Here is an 18,575-nt window from a genome sequence, read left to right as displayed (position 1 = left end):
GCAAGATCATAAACAACACATATATGATAGATCAATAATCAACTTGACATAGTATTCCATATTCATCGGATCCCAACAAACACAACATGTAGCATTACAAATAGATGACCTTGATCATGATAAGCAGCTCACAAGATCTAAACATGATGGCACAATAGGAGAAGACAACCATCTAGCTACTGCTATGGACCCGTAGTCTAAGGATGAACTACTCACGCATCAGTCCGGAGGCGGGCATGGTGATGTAGAGCCCTCCGGTGATGATTCCCCTCTCCGGCAAGGTGCCGGAGGAGATCTTCTGAACACCCCGAGTTAGGGTTGATGGCAGCGGCTTCTCTGGAACTGTTCTGGTATTTTGGCTCTCGGTACTAGGGTTTTCGGGGACGAAGGAATAAATAGGTGAAGGGGCAGCGTCGGGGGAGCCAGGGGGCTCCCTCCCCACGTCTCGGCGTGGCAGTGGGCCCCCCCGCGCCGCCATATGGGGAGGGCCCCCTGCTGGCCTTCCTCGACTCCTCTTCGGTCTTCTGGAACACTCCGTGGAAAATAGGGCCGTGGGCTTTTGTTTCGTCCAATTTCGAGAATATTTGTAAAACAACTTTTCTGAAATCAAAAACAGCAGAAAACAGGAACCGGCACTGTGGCATCTTGTTAATAGGTTAGTCCAGTGTGAATACAACATGTAGGTATTGTCATAAAACTAGCATGGAACATAATAAATTATAGATACGTTGGACACGTATCAGCGCCCGATGTGGGGAGGGGCGGCGGGTAGGGTTGGGAGAGGAAGGGCCGGCGGCGCCCAAGGAGGAGAGGGGCGGCAGCTAGGTCAGAGAGGGGAGGAGGCCGGCGGCGCCCTAGGGAGGAGGGGGGCGGTGGCTAGGTCAGGGCCGAAGGGCCTCTGATACCATGTAGAAAGGTATTGGAGATTGCACAGCACCAATAGGGCCGGATGCTCATATATATATAGGTGGACACATGTACAATTATAGGTACAACCCTGAGAAAACACGGGGACCTATACCTATACAATATGTTACTCAACACCAAGCAAACAAATGAGAACATTGTGGCTCAAACTCCGGCCGAAGCCGACACAAGAACTCATAGATCAGCTGAAACTCCAAGTCGAACCGCACAGTCCGGCAACACGGAAAAGTACCACGGAAAACACCGGGGGTGAGTCAAGCTGGCGCCCGATAGCAGAGGTATGTGTGTAGTACTCGCCGAAAATAGAGCCACCATGCCGAAGAGCATGCTCCTGACGAACCATAGATACGTAGAGAGAATCACCAGCAGGCTCATAGCGCTCACGAAGGTGAGACCCCATCTCAGAGACAGTAAGGACACTCTAAGAGAGAACTGTGGCAGCCTTAACATCCTCATCACACATCTGAGTGCAAGCAGCCATACCATCAAGATAAATACCAAGATCAACCGAGTGGTCAAGTACATGTTGATCATAAGCATCATCTGCGGTGTCCTTGGCAGCCTTGGTTGCATCCTTGGTAGCCTGGGAAGCATCAACAGTAAGGACCAGTGGCATGGCCAGAGTAGGAACCACAAGAGAAATAGGGCATGACGGACATGAGACCTCTCTAGTGAGTGTAAGGGTACATTGCCCCTCAGTGCGTTTTTGGTAATTAATGATAATCCTCTATGGACTAATTTTTTCATTGTATTTATATGAAGGAATATTCCATAGGTATTTGTTGAAGTCCATATGTTGGATTCAAGGTGGATGCCATTAATATAATGGTATACTTTTGGTATTGGCATCAAGATCATCGATTTGAAGAGAAGAATATGATATGATCAAGAACAAGAAATGAAGATGGAGTTCTTGTGTGGAACTCAAGTTATCCATGCTCTAGCTTATGTGTTAAGCAATGAATGATCAAGATATTATGCTAGAGCATGAATAAATACAAGATTAACCAAGACTAAGAGTGAAGATTGAATTCAAGTTGGTCAACACATGAAGCATAAAAAGTGTACCACTTTGGATAATGTGATCTTGTGGTATGGTAAGCCTTGTCAATTATGCTTCATGAACTAACCCACTATATATATGCATTTGTGTTGTGTATGTAGATTAGGTATCTTGTCATGGGCATGCATTAAGAAGTATGATCTCTTATAACCCATGTGAGGATGACATCAAGGTTGAGAAGGGGAAGTTCAAGATGTGTATATCAAGAAGATCATGCTTGAAGCTTGCCATCCATTTGGTGGTAATGGACTTTTGAAGATGTGCCTCAATGGAGCTTTCCCATAGTGGTGTATGGGGAAGCAATCATGATTCTTCACGAAGCAACAATGATCAAGTGGGCATTCTAGCTTGAATGAAGCATGAAGCTTCATCATCAAGATCAAAACGGGATGCGCAAGGAAAAGATATGGACTTGCTAGGTTTTTCTTTCACCGGTCTCAAGGTGATTGTTGAGACACCGGGTTATAGGATAGATAGCCGCACAATCAAGAGGGGTTTTCGGTTAAATAACTTGATCACATCGTGTTAGGGAGATCAATGCTTATCATTCTTTGCATCCCTATATTCTTGTTGATTCTTAGTGTTTCTTTATTTGAGGTTCTTGATCTTGTTTCTAACTTTACAACTAGTCCAAGCTCATCCAAAACGGAATTCGTATGCATCTTCTATTGCGTTTTCATGTTTGAAGGTTTTACCGGTTTGATTTTTATAGATAGGACAAACCTTTCATATTGTTGTTCTTACTCAGTGGTTGGACTATGATGTTTCTATGCATAATATTGTAGACTCGTTGTCGTGATTCCAATGATCCCAATATCATCGAAACCGGAGTCCGGATGTAAAAGTTGTCGTATTTTCGGCTTCTAGGTTGGCAGGCTGGATGTTGTTGCGGGTAGGTCGGCACCCAGCCCGGCCTGCCGGGCTCAGGGCCGGATGGCTCGATTTTTATCCCTAAACGGTCATATTCTGAGGGGCTATAAAAGTGCCTTCTTCCCCATTGTTTTAGGGGTTCTTTGGCATGTTTTTTACCACCATTCTTGACCTTCTTGAGCTTTCTTCCCCTCCCATTCTTCCCATGATTCTTGCATATTTTTGAGGGATTTGAAAGAGGAGATCTAGATCTACAACCTCCAACAATCAATTCCTCCTCTAAGTGAGGGAAACTCTTGGGATCTAGATCTTGGAGTCATTTATTGAATTCCACCCTTGTTCTTCCTCTCTAGTTGCTCCATAGAATTTGTTGCTTTGGTGGGATTTGAGAGAGAAGGATTTGAGCACTTTTCTTTGTGTTCTTCTTTGCATCCTTGCATAGTGTTGAGCTCTCCAATACGATTAGTTTGAGTGAGAGACCGTGAGCTTATTACTCTTGGAGGTGTGACCTCCTAGTTGGCTTGGCGGTTGGTGCTCCGGGGATCTCTTCGTGGAAGATTGTGAAGAGGCCCGGGCTTCTCCTTCGTGAAGCTTGTGAAGTGGTTGTGGAGCTTGCCATCTCCGGAGCGGAAAAAAGCTAGCCATAAGGGAAAGACCTTTGTCCTTCGGGGTATTGGCTTGGAGAAGAAGGTGAGCCTTCATGGCGTTCGGGAGACCTTCATGGTAGCCCGCATCTCTCCAACGTGAAGTACCTCACCTTGTGTGGGGGACACAGGAATACATCTTCGTCTCAGCGTCCCTCGGTTATCTCTATAGCCGAGTATACTTTCCTTATGATAGCTGATGGTGCTCCGGTGATGGCGCCAGACAATCTTGGTGGCGGTTGTTGCGGAAGCGGTTGGGAAACCCCAAGAGGAAGGTGTGATGAGCACATCAGCAAGTTTTTCCTCAGTAAGAAACCAAGGTTTAATCGACCAGTAGGAGAAAGGCGTGACTTCTGAAGGTGTCACTCTTTGACTAGTGGCAGGACGCACTACCAGCGTCAGGAACAACGTGGAACCTGCACACAACACAACCAAAATACTTTGCCCCAACTTACAGTGAGGTTATCAATCTCACCGGTCTGCTGAACACAAAGGTTAGACGTATCGAGTGGAAAGAGATGTTTGCAGTAATTAAAGAGAATAGAGCTTTGCAGTAAGTAAAAGAGCAGGATTGCAGTGGTTGAATTTATCAGTGTAAAGGAAAGGACAGGGGTCCACAGTTCACTAGAGGTGTCTCTCCATAAAGTTAAATAACATGTTGGGTGAACAAATTACAGCTAGATAATTGACAGAATATCAACCATACATGACAAGATGATTACTATGAGATTCGTTTGGGAATTACAACATAATACATAGACCGTAATCCAACTGCCTCTATGACTAATAATCCACCTTCCGGTTATCGTCCGAACCCCTTCCAGTATTAAGTTGCAAGCAATAGATTATCGCATTAAGCAATGTGTGTAAAGTAAACAATAGAATTACCCTTGGATAAAACATTGTTGTTTTCTCCTAGTAGCAACAACACATCTATAATCTTAGAAGTTATTGTCACTGTCCAGAAAACTAGAGGTATGAACCTACTATTGAGCATAAATACCCCCTGTTGGAGTCACAAGCATCTACTTGGCCAGAGTATCTACTAGCAACGGGGAGCATGCAAGATCACAAATAACATATGACATGAATATATAATCGACATCAACATAGTATACACTATTCATTGGATCCCAACAAATACAACATGTAGCATTACATAAAGATGATCTTGATCATGTAGGGCAGCTCACAAGATCTAAACATGAGGCACAAATTGGAGAAGACAACCATCTAGCTACTGCTATGGACTCATAGTCCAGGGATGAACTACTCATGCATCACTTCAGAGGCGGGCATGGCGATGTAGATGTCTCCGGCGATGATTTCCCCCTCCGGCAGGGTGCCGGGAAAAGCTTCAGAACCCTCCCGAGATGGGTTCTGCAATGGCGGCCGCGATGGAACTTTTCGTGGATGGAGGCTCGGGTTTTCAGGGTTTTCCCGATATCGTGAATAAATAGGCGGAGGGGCGATGTCGGTGGAGGCCAGGGTGGCCCACACCACCCCTAGGCGTGGGCCAGGGTCAGGCCACGCTTAGGGATGGCGTGGCCGCCCTAGTGCCCCCCTTCGACTCCCCTCTGGATTCTGTCTTCGTTACGATAAAATATTGACTTCGGCTTTTGTTTCGTCCAATTCTGATAAAATTTCCTGTACAACTATTCTAAAATACAAAAATAGCAGAAAACAGGGAACTGGCACTGTGGCATCTTGTTAATAGGTTAGTGCCGGAAAATGTGTAAAAGTGCAACGAAGTATGAGCAAAACATATATGAATTGGTGTAAAACAAGCATGGAGCATCAAAAATTATAGATATGTTTGAGACGTATCAATAGCCATAGTGCTTGAAGTATATATACCTTGCTATCACTTGTGTTACTTATATCTTGTGTCTATCTTGCTTATCTAAGTTGTTATTGTTGCACTTAGTTGAGCCTAGCATATTTAGGTTTTCTGCTTGTAAAATAAACGTTAGTTTATTTTCGCATTCTTCCAATCCAAATCCGTAATAGTTTTTAAAACACCTATTCACTCCTCCCCTCTAGGCGACATCTCGTCCTTTTAGTGAGAACACACCAAAGTCAATGACCGCACATATGAATGCGCATGAAGGCAGCAAACTCAGCATAGTTGTTTCCAAAAAAAAATCACCAGGGATCAAGAAATGCTAACATAACCTGATGAAGAGGATGCCATAGTGGTACACTTTTGGTCAATGCTCAGATCTAAACGAACAGAGAGGCCACCCGTTTGTGGTGAGGCCATCCAAGCCTGAACAAGGGCCAAACGGGCAAGGCCAACCTGATCAGGGACGAATCTTGGATAGCATGGGGCAGAATAGGGATGAGGATGGCCGGAATGGGCCAGAGCCACCGAGATCTGCGATATGACGGGCGGTGGCGGCCAGATGGGGCCACGCCGATGGGGGCGCGCGGCGGGCCAGACGAGTGAAGCCGGATGCAGGGCCGACACAGCGATGAAGACAACGACCGGGCGAGGGAGGCATGCGCGAATCGGAGCGGAGATAACGCCGGACTCGGATTTCTACGACGATAGTGGTGGGGAAACTAGGACGGAGTTGCAACATGCGGAGACCCTAACCTGAGCTCTCATACCATGTAAGTTTCATGCACTAGTCAACACAACCAAAAGTCTGAACCGGTAGAAAGGGCTAGTACAATCCACTTATACATGTTACAACATTAGATGTATGGCATGTCATGTTGCCATGATTTTGTGTGTGTTCTAGTGAGTTTTTTTTTCTTATGCTGCAAGTGTGCTTAGGCATTGTTGTGCATGCTTTCTCTAGATGTTGCTGACAACATTCTTTTTGGTTGCATATGCTGCAATTATTTTTGAATTCATGGATGCAATGAATATGATTTGTTGCATGTCTTTCTTTTGTTACTACATATACATGTTTAATATTGTAGTATTTTATATGTTATTCTTTCAACCGCAGTGAAAATAATGTTTCAACAATGTTCTAGAGATACACAACAATTACTTGTGTGGGTCTAGACCTCACAATTAAGTGAGATTGGATGGCCGATAGGAGCTCACTCCACGCACCTCTCAATACATATGGCGACACGGTGCACATCACATATTTGGGGACATGAGTTGGTCGAACCACAAGTCAACGATAATGGGGCAAGGGCTACTTAATTAGTTATGCATATTATAGCAATACTTATTTTGATATTAATATTACAAAACACAATATACATGTGAGGTAATCAAGCCATGAATGAATATATGATGCAATATATGTACATGGTAGACGCGGCTCTCAATGTAATGTAGACATGAACATGGATGGTGCAATTAACGGTATGTTGATCAGTTGTCGCTGTCAGACCATGTGATACCCTCCATGCCGATGTTCTGGTCAAGCCCCAAGGCATTCTACACTGCCGGCGAGGCATCAACGATGTTGTTGGCGCATGGTGGTTCGTAGTTGTGCTCATCATCGCAGCCATACACGGAGTCACACTCATCCACCACCTTGGCATACACAGATTTACCATTCGCGGTGACCTTGATGCGGTGCCCACAACGGCCCTTGTTCTTGAACCAACCAGTGGAGAGCGCCACCACCATCTCCTCATCGCTATGGTAGGCATTGTCACACTCCGACGGGCCACCGCCATCCTTGCCCTTCTCGAAGCTGTTGACAGTTAGGACAGCCTTCGTGCTCGCGGTGACCGGAGGTGAGCAGTGGTATTGTGGATACCTCTTACCATCCTCGCAGCAGTCCGGATCATTGCTCTGCTCACAATGACCTGCTTTTCCTGGGAGGTAGCCACTCGCATGGCAGACGCCAATTGGGTGGACTCCAATTGGGTGGACTCCACGGCAAACCATTGCGACGTTCAGTTAAGGCAATCCGTGCCGTGTCTAACGGACTGAATTGTCTGAATTTTAAGTAACCCAATTTCTATTAGGTGCTGGGGCACTGTCCGGTCTTACAGAGTGCTCTCTCGGTTGCATCGTTAGATGTAAATCAAGCGGTCTTGCAATTATTTAGGCAACTGCGCTCTCTCTCACATCAACCACCTCCGTTGATTTTTCTCAGTCGTCATAGAACACATAAACTGCCCTCTCTCACACAACCAGATCGGGGTAAACACAGAGGAGGTCGCCGGAGTTGAGGTCACTGGCGAGGCGGCGACCGCCGCAGCAACCAGCACCGCCGCCTCCCCTTGCCTCACGGCCTCCCCCACCACGCCTCTCCTCTGATTCCCCCGCCGCCGGGGAGGACGCTCACCTCCACCACGATCCCCTTCTCCATGGCGCGCCGTGGGGGGCGCCCAACTCCATGTCCGCGTCAGCCCCGAGCGCCTCCTCTTCCGCGCCGTCGGAGCTTTCGGGCGACGGTTGCAGCTGGGGCTTCCTGCAGTGCGAGGGCGTCGACGTTATGCGATGCCATGGGATGCAGCAGAGCCGGCCCGAACTTGGCCTCGGACTGCTCCAGGCCATGCGCCGCGGTGTGCTGGCCGCTGAAGCCGGCGCCGCACAGGACCCGGAGGCCATGTACCTGAACGGTCGGCCCAGACGGAGCCTCCAGTGCCGGTGTCGGCGAGCGGGTGGTGGCGTCGGTCGTAGATCCCATGGGCGCCACCGCCGAAGGCATGGGAATCACCCGCCGCCAGGGGCTGCCGACACTCTGCTCGGTCGTCGCCAAATTAAACAGCTAGGAGGTATTTACATGGATCCATCCCCAGATGTAGCAATAGTAGCCCCCAGTTAGTAATTTTTGGAGCGGTGGATGTATATTTTTTTCTTTTTATACATGCAAGGATCCTGATTAGTAGGTCCCAGATTTTTTGAATGTAACAAATACGTAGTACTAGTTGGTAGCCCTAGAGTTGTCTGGCAGGTGGCTGGTCTCGTCTTGGAACTACAGAGGACATTTGCAAGCCAACAACCTGAACTCCTGCACCAGGCTACCCAACAGAGTTGGCTAGGCATTGGCGATTTTCCAAACGTGATGGAAAACGAGGGACACGAATTGATTACTTACCAGGAATCTCTTTGTGCATTGGTAAGATTTTTCTGCCCCATATGATCCCTACACATAGATATATTTCGATGTACCTTCTGTGCACAACACCCAATTGCATCCAGCATGATGTACCTTTTGTGCCTAACATCTTGTGTTGAACATATGAGATCTCCTTAATTTAACACATCCAATGATCATTTGTGTACCGTGTGGATTAGGCCATGGTGGCATAAGATGTAGTATTTTTTGTACCACTGCATGTAAATTTTCTGTAATGTCCATCGTATAATTACATCCTATCTTTTTTATTTTTTAGTTCATCAAGGTTCGATCCCATATCAATGACTTTGAATGTATATTCACTATATTTACATGTAACTTTTACTCAGTATTACATATAAAAGATGGAACTTACAATTTGGAGGTAATACATCTAAGATAGAAGATTTCCAAGCTGAGAATGTAACTTTCATATGGACAATTTATCAGTAGGAGCAAATCACCAGATATGTAGCATCCAATCTTGAGATATTACATCCAAGATAGAAGATTTCTAAACTGGGGATGTAACTTTCATTTCGGTAGACCATTTGGAACTGTTTTTTTTTTTTTAGTTTTTGTCAGCCAAAGATGTACTAACTACTACTAGTTTGTTTTGCAAGTTGCAACATAACCAGTACTACAACACATCAGCTAACACCATTTATTTTTCTGTATGTAGCAGGATGAAACCATAGCCCTTTTTTGCCAGCAATACCGACGATGCATACGTCACTCACTGCAAAGTATATGAAGGAAGAGACCAATATGTTGTTCGGCGACAACGGCTTTCATTTTCTTTGCATATTGAATAATATGCGAAAATATACATGTTCCGCTACAACTTAAAGCTGAATTTCATGATTTTCTAGCTGTTGGTTGATCTCTAATAAGAGTGATGTATTGCCTTTCTTGAATTTATTTTACTTGTTAGGATCGCTTTATTTTTATCCTGCAACGGGGTTGAAGTGAACTATGAAAAGAGAAAATGACGTTAAAAGTGTGGCCAGACTGAGGCAAAAAAGGGCATGGGAAAGGACTTGAATCTGGGGAGGGACGGTGCCTGCTGATGGGAGGAGAAACATCAGGGGACAGCACTTTCCTTTTCGGGAATGGACAAGACGGATTTGTTGCTTCTTTTCTCTTTTTGGGTGGGGCACCCCGTAAGACTATATAGTGCTAGGGCACTGTGTAGCAGGGTCCTTTAAGTAAGGGACTGCGTCTCATCTGGATCATGCGAATAGCGAGGGTTTCCTAACTTGATCGGAAGCTGCCCAACTCTCGTGAACCCAGATCCACTTGTCCCTCATCCTCGCGCAAAACCGATCCGGTCGATGTACAAATCAGGTTGCCGGTCCGACCGACACGCGCAGGCATAAAAGATAGGGTGTGTCTATGTCTCAGTCAACTGAGATTGTCTTAAGTCTCAGTCATCTCAGAAAAGTGCAACTGCAGTTTAAAAAAATGTGCAACTCGGATCAGTTGCACTTTTCTAGTAGAAAAGTGCAATTGCACTTTTTTAACAGAAAAATGCAACTCAAGTTCATTTTTGTGGGTGATTGAGAATTAAGAAATTCTCAGTTGACTGAGACATAGCAAAACCGTAAAAGATACGGTGCGCTGTAGTGCGCCCGCCGTGGATCAACTGTGAACCAAGTTGTACACAATCGAGCTAGCCATCTAACTTTGCTTAATTGCTCTTCAAGTGCCTTGACTGAAGTTATATAGCGCGCACCCTGCATCTGAAATAACAAAGAAATTATTCTGAAATAACAAAGAAATTATATACTGCGCACCAACAAACACCCCACCCCACCCCCGCGTCGCCCTCCTCCGGCGACATGGGGAAACCCTAGCCGCCGCCGCACCCGCGGCCTCCCACCGCCCTCCTCGCATCGCCGCCGTCGGAGGGGCCATCGGTGAAGCCATGCGCACCCCGAGGAGGTGGCGGCGGGGCACATTTCTCCTCCGGCGCACGGGAGCTCTCCAAGCGGCGCGGCATGGCGTTTGAGCAAGGGGCGGGCGCGGCGGCTGCAGGCGGCGGGTGGCGCGTAGCTGCAGAGCTGGTCCAGGTGGGCGCGGCGGTGAGGTCGGCGACTGGTGGTGCGAGGCGGCGTGCGGCTGGAGGTACGGGCCGACGCGGTTTGGGCCTGATCTAGGACACGAGGGCCTGATCTGGGCTCGGTCGAGCCAGCACGCGGAGGTGTTCTTCCCGGCCGCACACTCCACCACCACCCGCCGACCTCACCGCCGCACCCACATGGACCAGCTCGCAGCCTACGCGCCGCCTGCCGCGATCGCGCCCGCCCCTTGCTCAAACACCATGCCGCGCCGCTGCGGAGAGCTCCCGTGCGCCGGGAGCAGAATTATCGTTAAAAAATTCACATCTTCAGAAAAACTTTTATTTAGTGCTAAAATTCTCCATGGCCAAAGAAATTAGATACCACATGTAGCTGGAATGGGGGTATTTTGCTACGTTAGCAGCAGGGTTAGGTCGTGTATATGTACATAGCCGCATGTGCTTAAAGTTGTCAAAATTAATTCTACCGTGAGATTGAGTTGATAAACAAAGGAATGACAAGGCACCATATTGTGCCTTTGGTGAAAGGTTTTTTGATCATGCATGTTGTCATCCTATTTAATTTGGTTGATCTAAGTACGGAACCTCTTACAAATATTTGGAATATAGAAATCAAGTGAGACGTGAACATGATATATAACTCTTCACGGAATAATTTGACAGTAAGAAAAAGTAGGAGATTAGTGGACATAGAAAAGAAAATATTTAAAATTAATTAAACATATTTTATTTATTTAGTAGACCGTAGCAACGCACGGGTATTCAGCTAGTAAATGATCTAATACCAATACAAAACGAGAGAATACCAAATATTGCAAAATACTGTAGATCCATGGAACTATAACTGTTGATGCAGTGTTGGAAATCATCTGAGGGCTCTCGTTGGGCCAAAGCCGGCGCTAAGGATCTCAAGATTCAGTTGCAAATGCCTTGGGCAGTTTCGGAAATTTCCACACAACAAACACAACGGTGAAAACTGTTCGATATTTGGACGCTCGGTTAAACAAATTTCAGTTTGAATTTTTGGATTTGGAACAAAATTGTACAACAACCCATTGATCCCAAACCTGGGAAGACTATAAATCCTGCCAAAACTCTTATACTGTGACACATGCCAAGCATGCCACACGACATGTGTTGCAAAGAGAGATTATTATTGGTTATCCTTAGACTTGACATAAGACTAATTACTCCTGAGAAACCTGGTAAGACAATGTTGTGAACTTCTGATGATGACTGAAGATATAATGCACATGGTAAAAACATCTCTCACAGGCCCATCCACTATACTTAATCGTTACAAAAGAAAAAAAGGAACATCTCTTCAACTAACTACATTTTATTCTGCTCTGTGGCTGACTGCCAGAGTGGCTGATTCCGATTACCCCCTGTATCTCCTTTTGCCAATTGCGACCTATGTGCTACTCATTTCATGTACATACATGACGTTCTGGCAGTCATGATTTCTCCGCGTTTTCTTCTACTTCTTCTGAAATGGCTTTACCCGGCAACAGCGTTGCCGGAGCTTGGATCTGTGCAATCTCGACCAAGATCTTGTGAAGGGACTGTGGCTTCGAGAAGAAGGGGCAGTGGTCGCCGCCCTTTATCTTGAAGATCCCATCAGGCGGGTTCTCCCGGACAAGCTTCTCCTGGGCGTCAGGCGACAGCATGTGGTCGTCAAGCGTCTGGATGAAGTAGCGGCGGACAGTGCCGTACTTCTCTGCGGTGAGGGCGAGTTTCTCCATGATTGGGGCTAAGGGGATGGGCCTCATGGACACAGCGGCCAGTGCGATATCCTAGAACAACATGCTAAGACTTGTTAGCTACACTTTGTCCACAGAAAACAGAGATTGGCATGATAATAGATGCCACGGTACTTCTCAATCGACAACATATGAGTACAGTAGACTGTACCTTAGAAGGACTCTGGTTGAAATATAACCCCTTGATCTGCTGTTTGTCAAACCTGAGCCCAGTTGGAGGCTTGTCCTTCCCATTTCCATACAGTAAAAACTGTGATTCTTGCAAGAAAACATCTGCCGATGCAAGCTGCAAAATACAACATCATGTGAGTTGTGGCTCAACAAGAACATAAAGGTGCATGAGGTCACATCAAGGGAGTGCATACTTCTTCAGAGAACACGTCAAAGGGCTTCTGGCTATCCTTTACCATTGTGGCGGTAAGAAATACAGCCTTTGAGATCTTTTCTGGGCAGTGTTCTAAGGCATATGACACACTTGCACCTCCACAGCTATGACCGACCAAAACTACCTGCATAAGTTTCAACATGAACACACCGCTCAGATACCCAGTTCATTCTTAATGCAGATATGAGGAAAAACAGATGCAGTACTCACCTTCTCATTCTCAGGGAGTTCACGGAGGTAATCAATTAGGGGCTTTGAGTACTCTTCCAACGTAGCTATGCTATTTGCATCAGTGTGGTCTATGCCAGAACCTGCTAGGTCTAAGGCAACAGGGTCAAGACCAGCTTCCTCCAAGAGAGAGATGGTCTTGTACCAACACCAAGCGCCAAATCCTTCCCCATGGACAAGAACGATTTTCTTGGTTTCTAAATTCTCTAAAACAACTTGGACCTGAAAGTGTCATTCCAAAAGGAAATAAACAACAAGAACTGTAATCGGTTCAAAAGAACACATAGTCCACAACCCATGCAAACTAGTCCTTGGTTGCTAGAGCAAAGTGTTAAACAAGGAGGAACAAATAAATAAGTAAAAGGGCAAAAGGGGATCACTACTACTACTGTAAGGTAGGACCTAACTCCTAAGATTATGCACCGCAAGATGCCCATGACCATGTAGAAGCATATGCCAGCACTACTGTTGATGTTTTTTTTAATAAGAACTATAAACATAACTTCTATCCGAGTGAGGCGGCAATGATTGGCGTGAAGGCTGGAGCCATTGTTGATGTGTCTGTTGTAGTATCCATCTAGCTCTTGTAGCCTTGTTTTGGTGTTTGATTGTGATGGCTTAATCTTAGTATCGAGGCCACGAGATGCAAGCTTTTCTACTTTCTCAAAAAACAACATAGCTTGCATGATAATATTGTGGCTCTGCTTCTTAATTTGGATGTAGACAAGTAGACGAGGCTGAAGACAAAGAACTTGAATATAGTTGGGAGCAAAATCTTGACCAGCAATAAACAGTTAAGCTACTGATTCAAGCCTACTAGAATATACAGAACTAGTAGATTCAGTAATCAATTAAGAGAGAACAATATTACGAAATGGGAACAATGCTGTCAACTTGTGAGGCAGCTGCAGAGGTCATGGACTCATAGTATTGTCTTGTAGTCCTAATGGTATGTAACTTGTAAGGTTTCACCATGAATACATAGCATGTCTTATGTATGAATCCACAGTTGTACACACATGCTTTTTCGAATATAGTGGTAAGCATAATAATCCATATAATTCAAATTTTGAAAATATGGGTGTGAGATTCCAGAGGCTTAGAACGAGCTCAAACTATCAACAGATAACATAATTGATTAATCATTAATAAGAATGACGAAGTTTAACAGCAAAGCGTGTCGCCATTGGGAGCTTTACATCAACATATCTTAGTAGGAATAAGATAGCAGCAACAAGCAAGCAAGCATAGAAACCACATCTTCCATTCATGATAATACTTCACGCTCAATTATATAATAGACATGAACTTGCTGCTGGCTACAACTCATAATCAACCCAAACAAAGAAACCATGGAAAAAAATAACAAAAAACATGAATGTGTCCTTCAACAAAGATACAAGTACACACATAGATGGTAGACAACTCATCCCCAACCCATTTAAGGCAATCCAAACTAAGAACCAATCTACTAGTCAAGTGGCAAAACGTAGAGCAGACAAATATAAACAATTCAGCAAAGCAGGTAACTCACAATCTTGTGGTATCACCCTGATAGTGACAGGATTTTGCCGACCAAACAACTTAAACAACAAAGAGATAATTCACTATGCTAAATACCAAATCATTTAGGGCCAGACCGCCAGAAGGCCAACTGGTCCTGCAAAACACTTGCCAATTGAAAAGTTTGGTACTTTACCTAACTAAGCACAGATTGCAGCTGGACGGAACTCTATAATTCACAGAATTTCTTTGAGATAATGGAAGAACAAAATGTTACCAACTCTATAATTTGCAATTGCATACTTGCATTGACAATGAACTTGTGACTTAAAGATTGTAGTACAAACAATTTGGCAGGCAAGAACACAGAGCAAGGCTGCAACAAGGGAACATGAAAGAGCGGAAAGAAAAAGAGCGAAGGGTGGGGAGCCTTACAGCCTTGGCATTCGTGACGGAGTCCGGGAGGCCGCCGTGTCGGCGGGAGCTGGTGTTGCCAGGGCCGATCCGGCGGGACATGGAGGCACCGCCGGCGTCGATGCGGCGCGACATGGAGCCGCCGGCGTCGAGGTGCTGGTGGATGGCCATGGCGAGCGCCTGGCGGTGCAGCATCTCCTCCTCCGCCGGCGTCAGCTTGGCGGCCCCGCCCCGCGGCGTCCGTGCGCTCCCCATCCGCTTGCTGCGCGACGCCAGGGCCGCGCCCCGGTGCTGCTTGCCCGACATGCACGACGCGAACGCGTTGCCCATCGGAGGAGTGGGTCAGAACAAATCGGCAGAGTTGAGCAACAGCCGACCTGAGCTGATTAAACCGATTTCTGCTCCAGCAGGGTGGGATTCAAGAACAGCCTCCCTCCCCTGGGATGGGACTGGACTCACAAAGAGTGAAGTCAACACGAACAACAAACTCCTAAACAAAAATTCAGTCTTTTCCAGGGGAAATGAACTGAATGAATAACAAGAAAGATTTTTCTCTCAGAACTCGAGCTCGAGGAGCGGGAGCAGTTGCCCTGTCCTGGAGGGGAGAAGTCGTTCTTGCAGTTGCAAAAGCGAGAAGAGCACGGAGCAGATCTGAAAGAACAGGCGGAATTTATGAGTGGTCCTAACACCCAACTCCCCACGCGAATCTCGCCAAAAAGGATTTATTATTCCGCTCTGTACTATCTTTTGGATCTTCTGATCTCCCCGCACAAACAATTCGGTGCTCTAACACTAACAGCAACAAAAGAATGATCAAATCTTTGGAAGCAACAGCGAAGAGAGACAAGAAGCTTTTTGTGCGGTTTCCTTCCGGGATATCGTGTCTCTTGTGCACTTGTTCTGCTTTGCTGGTGAGTCTCTGTCTTCCTCCCACTCTCCTCCGGTCCTCCTGCTTCCCCTCTCTCTCTCTATCAGCACAGGAAGAAATAGACCACTTTCTTGTTATTTTCTTGGTGTAGTACACTGGAGTACTATTTTTTCTTATTTGGTTGTCTTAATTGTCTGGTTTGGCCTGCCTTTTGACCACCACCCTGTCCTTCGCCTCTGATTCTTCTTCAGATAAAGATAAAATTGACAGCAAGATTCTTTCCCTTAACTAATGTTCTTTTTTCTCTTTCTGATTTTTTTCCATTCTGAGGATATCCTGGTCTGCCTTTCTCGGATCCAAAGGTCCTGCCTCACACCTTTATGGCTTTGCAAGAAATAGGTGCGTGTCTGACTTTTGAGCTCCAGGATCCTTTGGAACTGTGATTGTACCTGTGGATTGCGAGAAATAGTGGTAGTACCTGGGGTGAACGGAACTGGAAGCACTGTTGGAGTAAATTCTATGTCCTCCCCCGATTCCACGACGAGTGCACCAGCAGTATTAACTTTCAACACTGGAACGGTGGTACTAATAGTACTGCTGCGATGGCGACGTAGGAAATGCATGTGTTGTGACTTGTCAGGACCAGTTTCTGTTACTGGCCGGTGTGATCTTCCCTGCCTGGTAGCGTCGTATAGTGTGATTTTGATGGACTTTTTTTAGACGGAAGGCTTCAGAAGAGTTCGACTTTGAATTAACGAAGTCAAACAACTGGCTAGAAGTTACAGCAGAGAGATACAACATACACGCGCAAAACATACACCGAAACACACAAAAGAGGCAACACACAAACGCTAAACCAAAGCCCGTTAGATCCAGGAAGTCTTGTATTCTGTTGCACCGGGAGCGACCACGACCAAGACCACGCCAACAACAAAACAGTAGCCCAAGGGAAAACTCGACGACGGGCCATCAACCTAGCAGAACTTGAGGATCCAAAGGAGAGGGGGCGGGAGGGGAGGGGGGGGGGGTCTTGATGCGACTCCTCCATGAAGCTAAATGGTGTCATCATCGGCAGAGACCGAGGTCCTGCAAATGTTTCACCTAGACCCTGGACCACCACCCCACGAGCGCGGGCTAGGACCAGACCAAAACACAACATCTTCATAGGTCATTGGGAAAAGGCACACCAGCAGTAGCTACGTCCTAGCGCCGACCTAGCAAAAGCCCCCCAAGGCACTAGGACGGATGCCAACCACTGCAGCAAGGCCGTGTAAATGTAGCAGGTCGATGATGCGAGAAGGATGAGACACTATCGAGGGTCAGAGGGTGAACCACAAGACACTGCAAGAGAAGCTTGCCCAAAACAAGGCCACCAACAGGAGCAGTTTGAGGCAGAGAGGGATGGCATCCATCACTTCGAACCGGACGAACAACATCGGGGCGCCTTCAACAAGGGAATGACACCAAGAGGTGACGCCGTCACCGGAATTGGCCAAAACCATGCGCAGCTTTCGTCGAGCTCCAAACGGATCAAACATCTGGTCACTGATGGCCTCAAGAACGCAGGGTCATTCGTGCATGACTTTGTGGAAGTATTATTTTCGGTTTTTATATCGTGTCCCAATGAGGAGCATAGGAGGATGTTTATCTGCGGTGTTTCTGTCACACCCAAGATAGGATGTTTATCTGCGGTGTTTCTGTCACACCCAAGATATCACAAGTCTTAGGTGAATTGACTGCAAGAATTGAAACGGAAAATAGTGAATGTAAATGATGGGATCTTGAAGTGTTGAAAGTGCAATAAAGTAAAGTGCATAAAAGTAAACCGCTATTAAGAAGTAAACAGGTTTCTGCAGATGGGAAAGGTAGGCGCGGGAGGATTCAGTTCATGGTGACAGTGAATGTGCCTAGCAGAATAAATGTGATGAGTGAATATGATTCTTCATATTTATATCTGAGAAGGCAAGCAACCCAAAAGAGAGAAATACTCCTCTTGGTAGATTTCATCTTTCTCCAATAATCCTTCTGCATGTTACCAAAGCCATTGGTCAGCGCATCTATTAAGGTGGTTAAACCAGATTAAAGATTTAACCTTGGTGGTTCCTTGTGATTTCTCGAGTATTGTTAGATCCTTTTTGATATCGGTTGTGTCACTTGGGGGTCGCTGATTCACTAGCAAACAAGTTCTTGTCTATGAGTTCTTGAGATCATGTTATCTGAGCCCTTAAATTAGATAAAAACATTAGGTGCACATGGACATTCATGCTCATAATAATCATCTTAATCATAAATTCACAAATGGGTGGAATAAAATTGGCACATCACATCTCACCAATCCCCTACATCTCCCACACCAATTGAATCTACTGACAGATGAGAGGAGAATAACATAATGATATCATAGCAATGTAACTAGAGTTAATCTCGATATTACCGTAGCAAGCCACAATAGTTGAAGATCAAATCAAACAAGTTGGAATCGATGTTTCAATCCCTAATCTTACAAATATGAATCTCTCTCTCTCTCTCTCTCAGTACAAGTGGGGTGTGATGGATAAAGTGGTGATCTTGATGAGATTGATCTTCGCTGGAGTCGAGGATGGTATTCTCCCTCTTCAGATCTGATCTCATATGTTCTGGGGCGAATGGTGGCGGTTGTGTTGCGATTCTGTTGTTCTTTCCTTTACAAAAAAAGGCTTGCCTTGATATGGGGAAGGCTGCGGCGCGCAGTACGGGCGAGCGGTACGGTCGCCCCCCCCCCCGTACAGGTGCCCGCTAAACCGCC

At 46.0% G+C, this 18,575-nt stretch overlaps 1 protein-coding gene, 1 long non-coding RNA gene and 1 pseudogene across 2 annotated transcripts; 1 reads left to right on the top strand and 2 right to left on the bottom strand.

The window, feature by feature from the left end:
* The window catches only part of LOC124655790, a 43,745-nt pseudogene extending 36,376 nt beyond the window's left edge, over nt 1–7,369 (bottom strand).
* A 1,019-nt stretch (nt 7,370–8,388) lies between these two features.
* LOC124683295 lies at nt 8,389–9,466 on the top strand. Its single transcript, XR_006996619.1, has 2 exons — nt 8,389–8,549; nt 9,232–9,466. It is a non-coding gene; the product is annotated as an uncharacterized LOC124683295 (long non-coding RNA).
* A 2,382-nt stretch (nt 9,467–11,848) lies between these two features.
* On the bottom strand, nt 11,849–15,828 carry LOC124691219 (putative methylesterase 14, chloroplastic). Its single transcript, XM_047224488.1, has 5 exons — nt 14,944–15,828; nt 12,988–13,227; nt 12,758–12,901; nt 12,544–12,678; nt 11,849–12,425 (listed from the first exon to the last, which is right to left on the bottom strand). The coding sequence occupies exons 1-5, from the start codon at nt 15,250–15,252 to the stop codon at nt 12,087–12,089; spliced, it is 1,167 nt and encodes a 388-aa protein (XP_047080444.1). The 5' UTR covers nt 15,253–15,828; the 3' UTR covers nt 11,849–12,086.
* Nucleotides 15,829–18,575: the final 2,747 nt, after the last annotated feature.

This window comes from Lolium rigidum, chromosome 1, assembly GCF_022539505.1.
Source record: "Lolium rigidum isolate FL_2022 chromosome 1, APGP_CSIRO_Lrig_0.1, whole genome shotgun sequence".
Taxonomy (NCBI): Eukaryota; Viridiplantae; Streptophyta; class Magnoliopsida; order Poales; family Poaceae; genus Lolium; species Lolium rigidum.
The sequence above is the reverse complement of the archived record's forward strand: the minus strand, read 5'-3'. Positions and strand labels throughout refer to the sequence as shown.

Excerpts from the sequence above, each read along its gene's own strand:
- LOC124691219 (XM_047224488.1), bottom strand. The coding sequence starts at position 15,252 with ATGGGCAACGCGTTCGCGTCGTGCATGTCGGGCAAGCAGCACCGGGGC. Across the intron at positions 13,228-14,943 it reads CCGTCACGAATGCCAAGGCT|GTCCAAGTTGTTTTAGAGAA; the intron begins GTAAGGCTCCCC and ends TGACACTTTCAG. Across the intron at positions 12,902-12,987 it reads AACTCCCTGAGAATGAGAAG|GTAGTTTTGGTCGGTCATAG; the intron begins GTGAGTACTGCA and ends AAACTTATGCAG.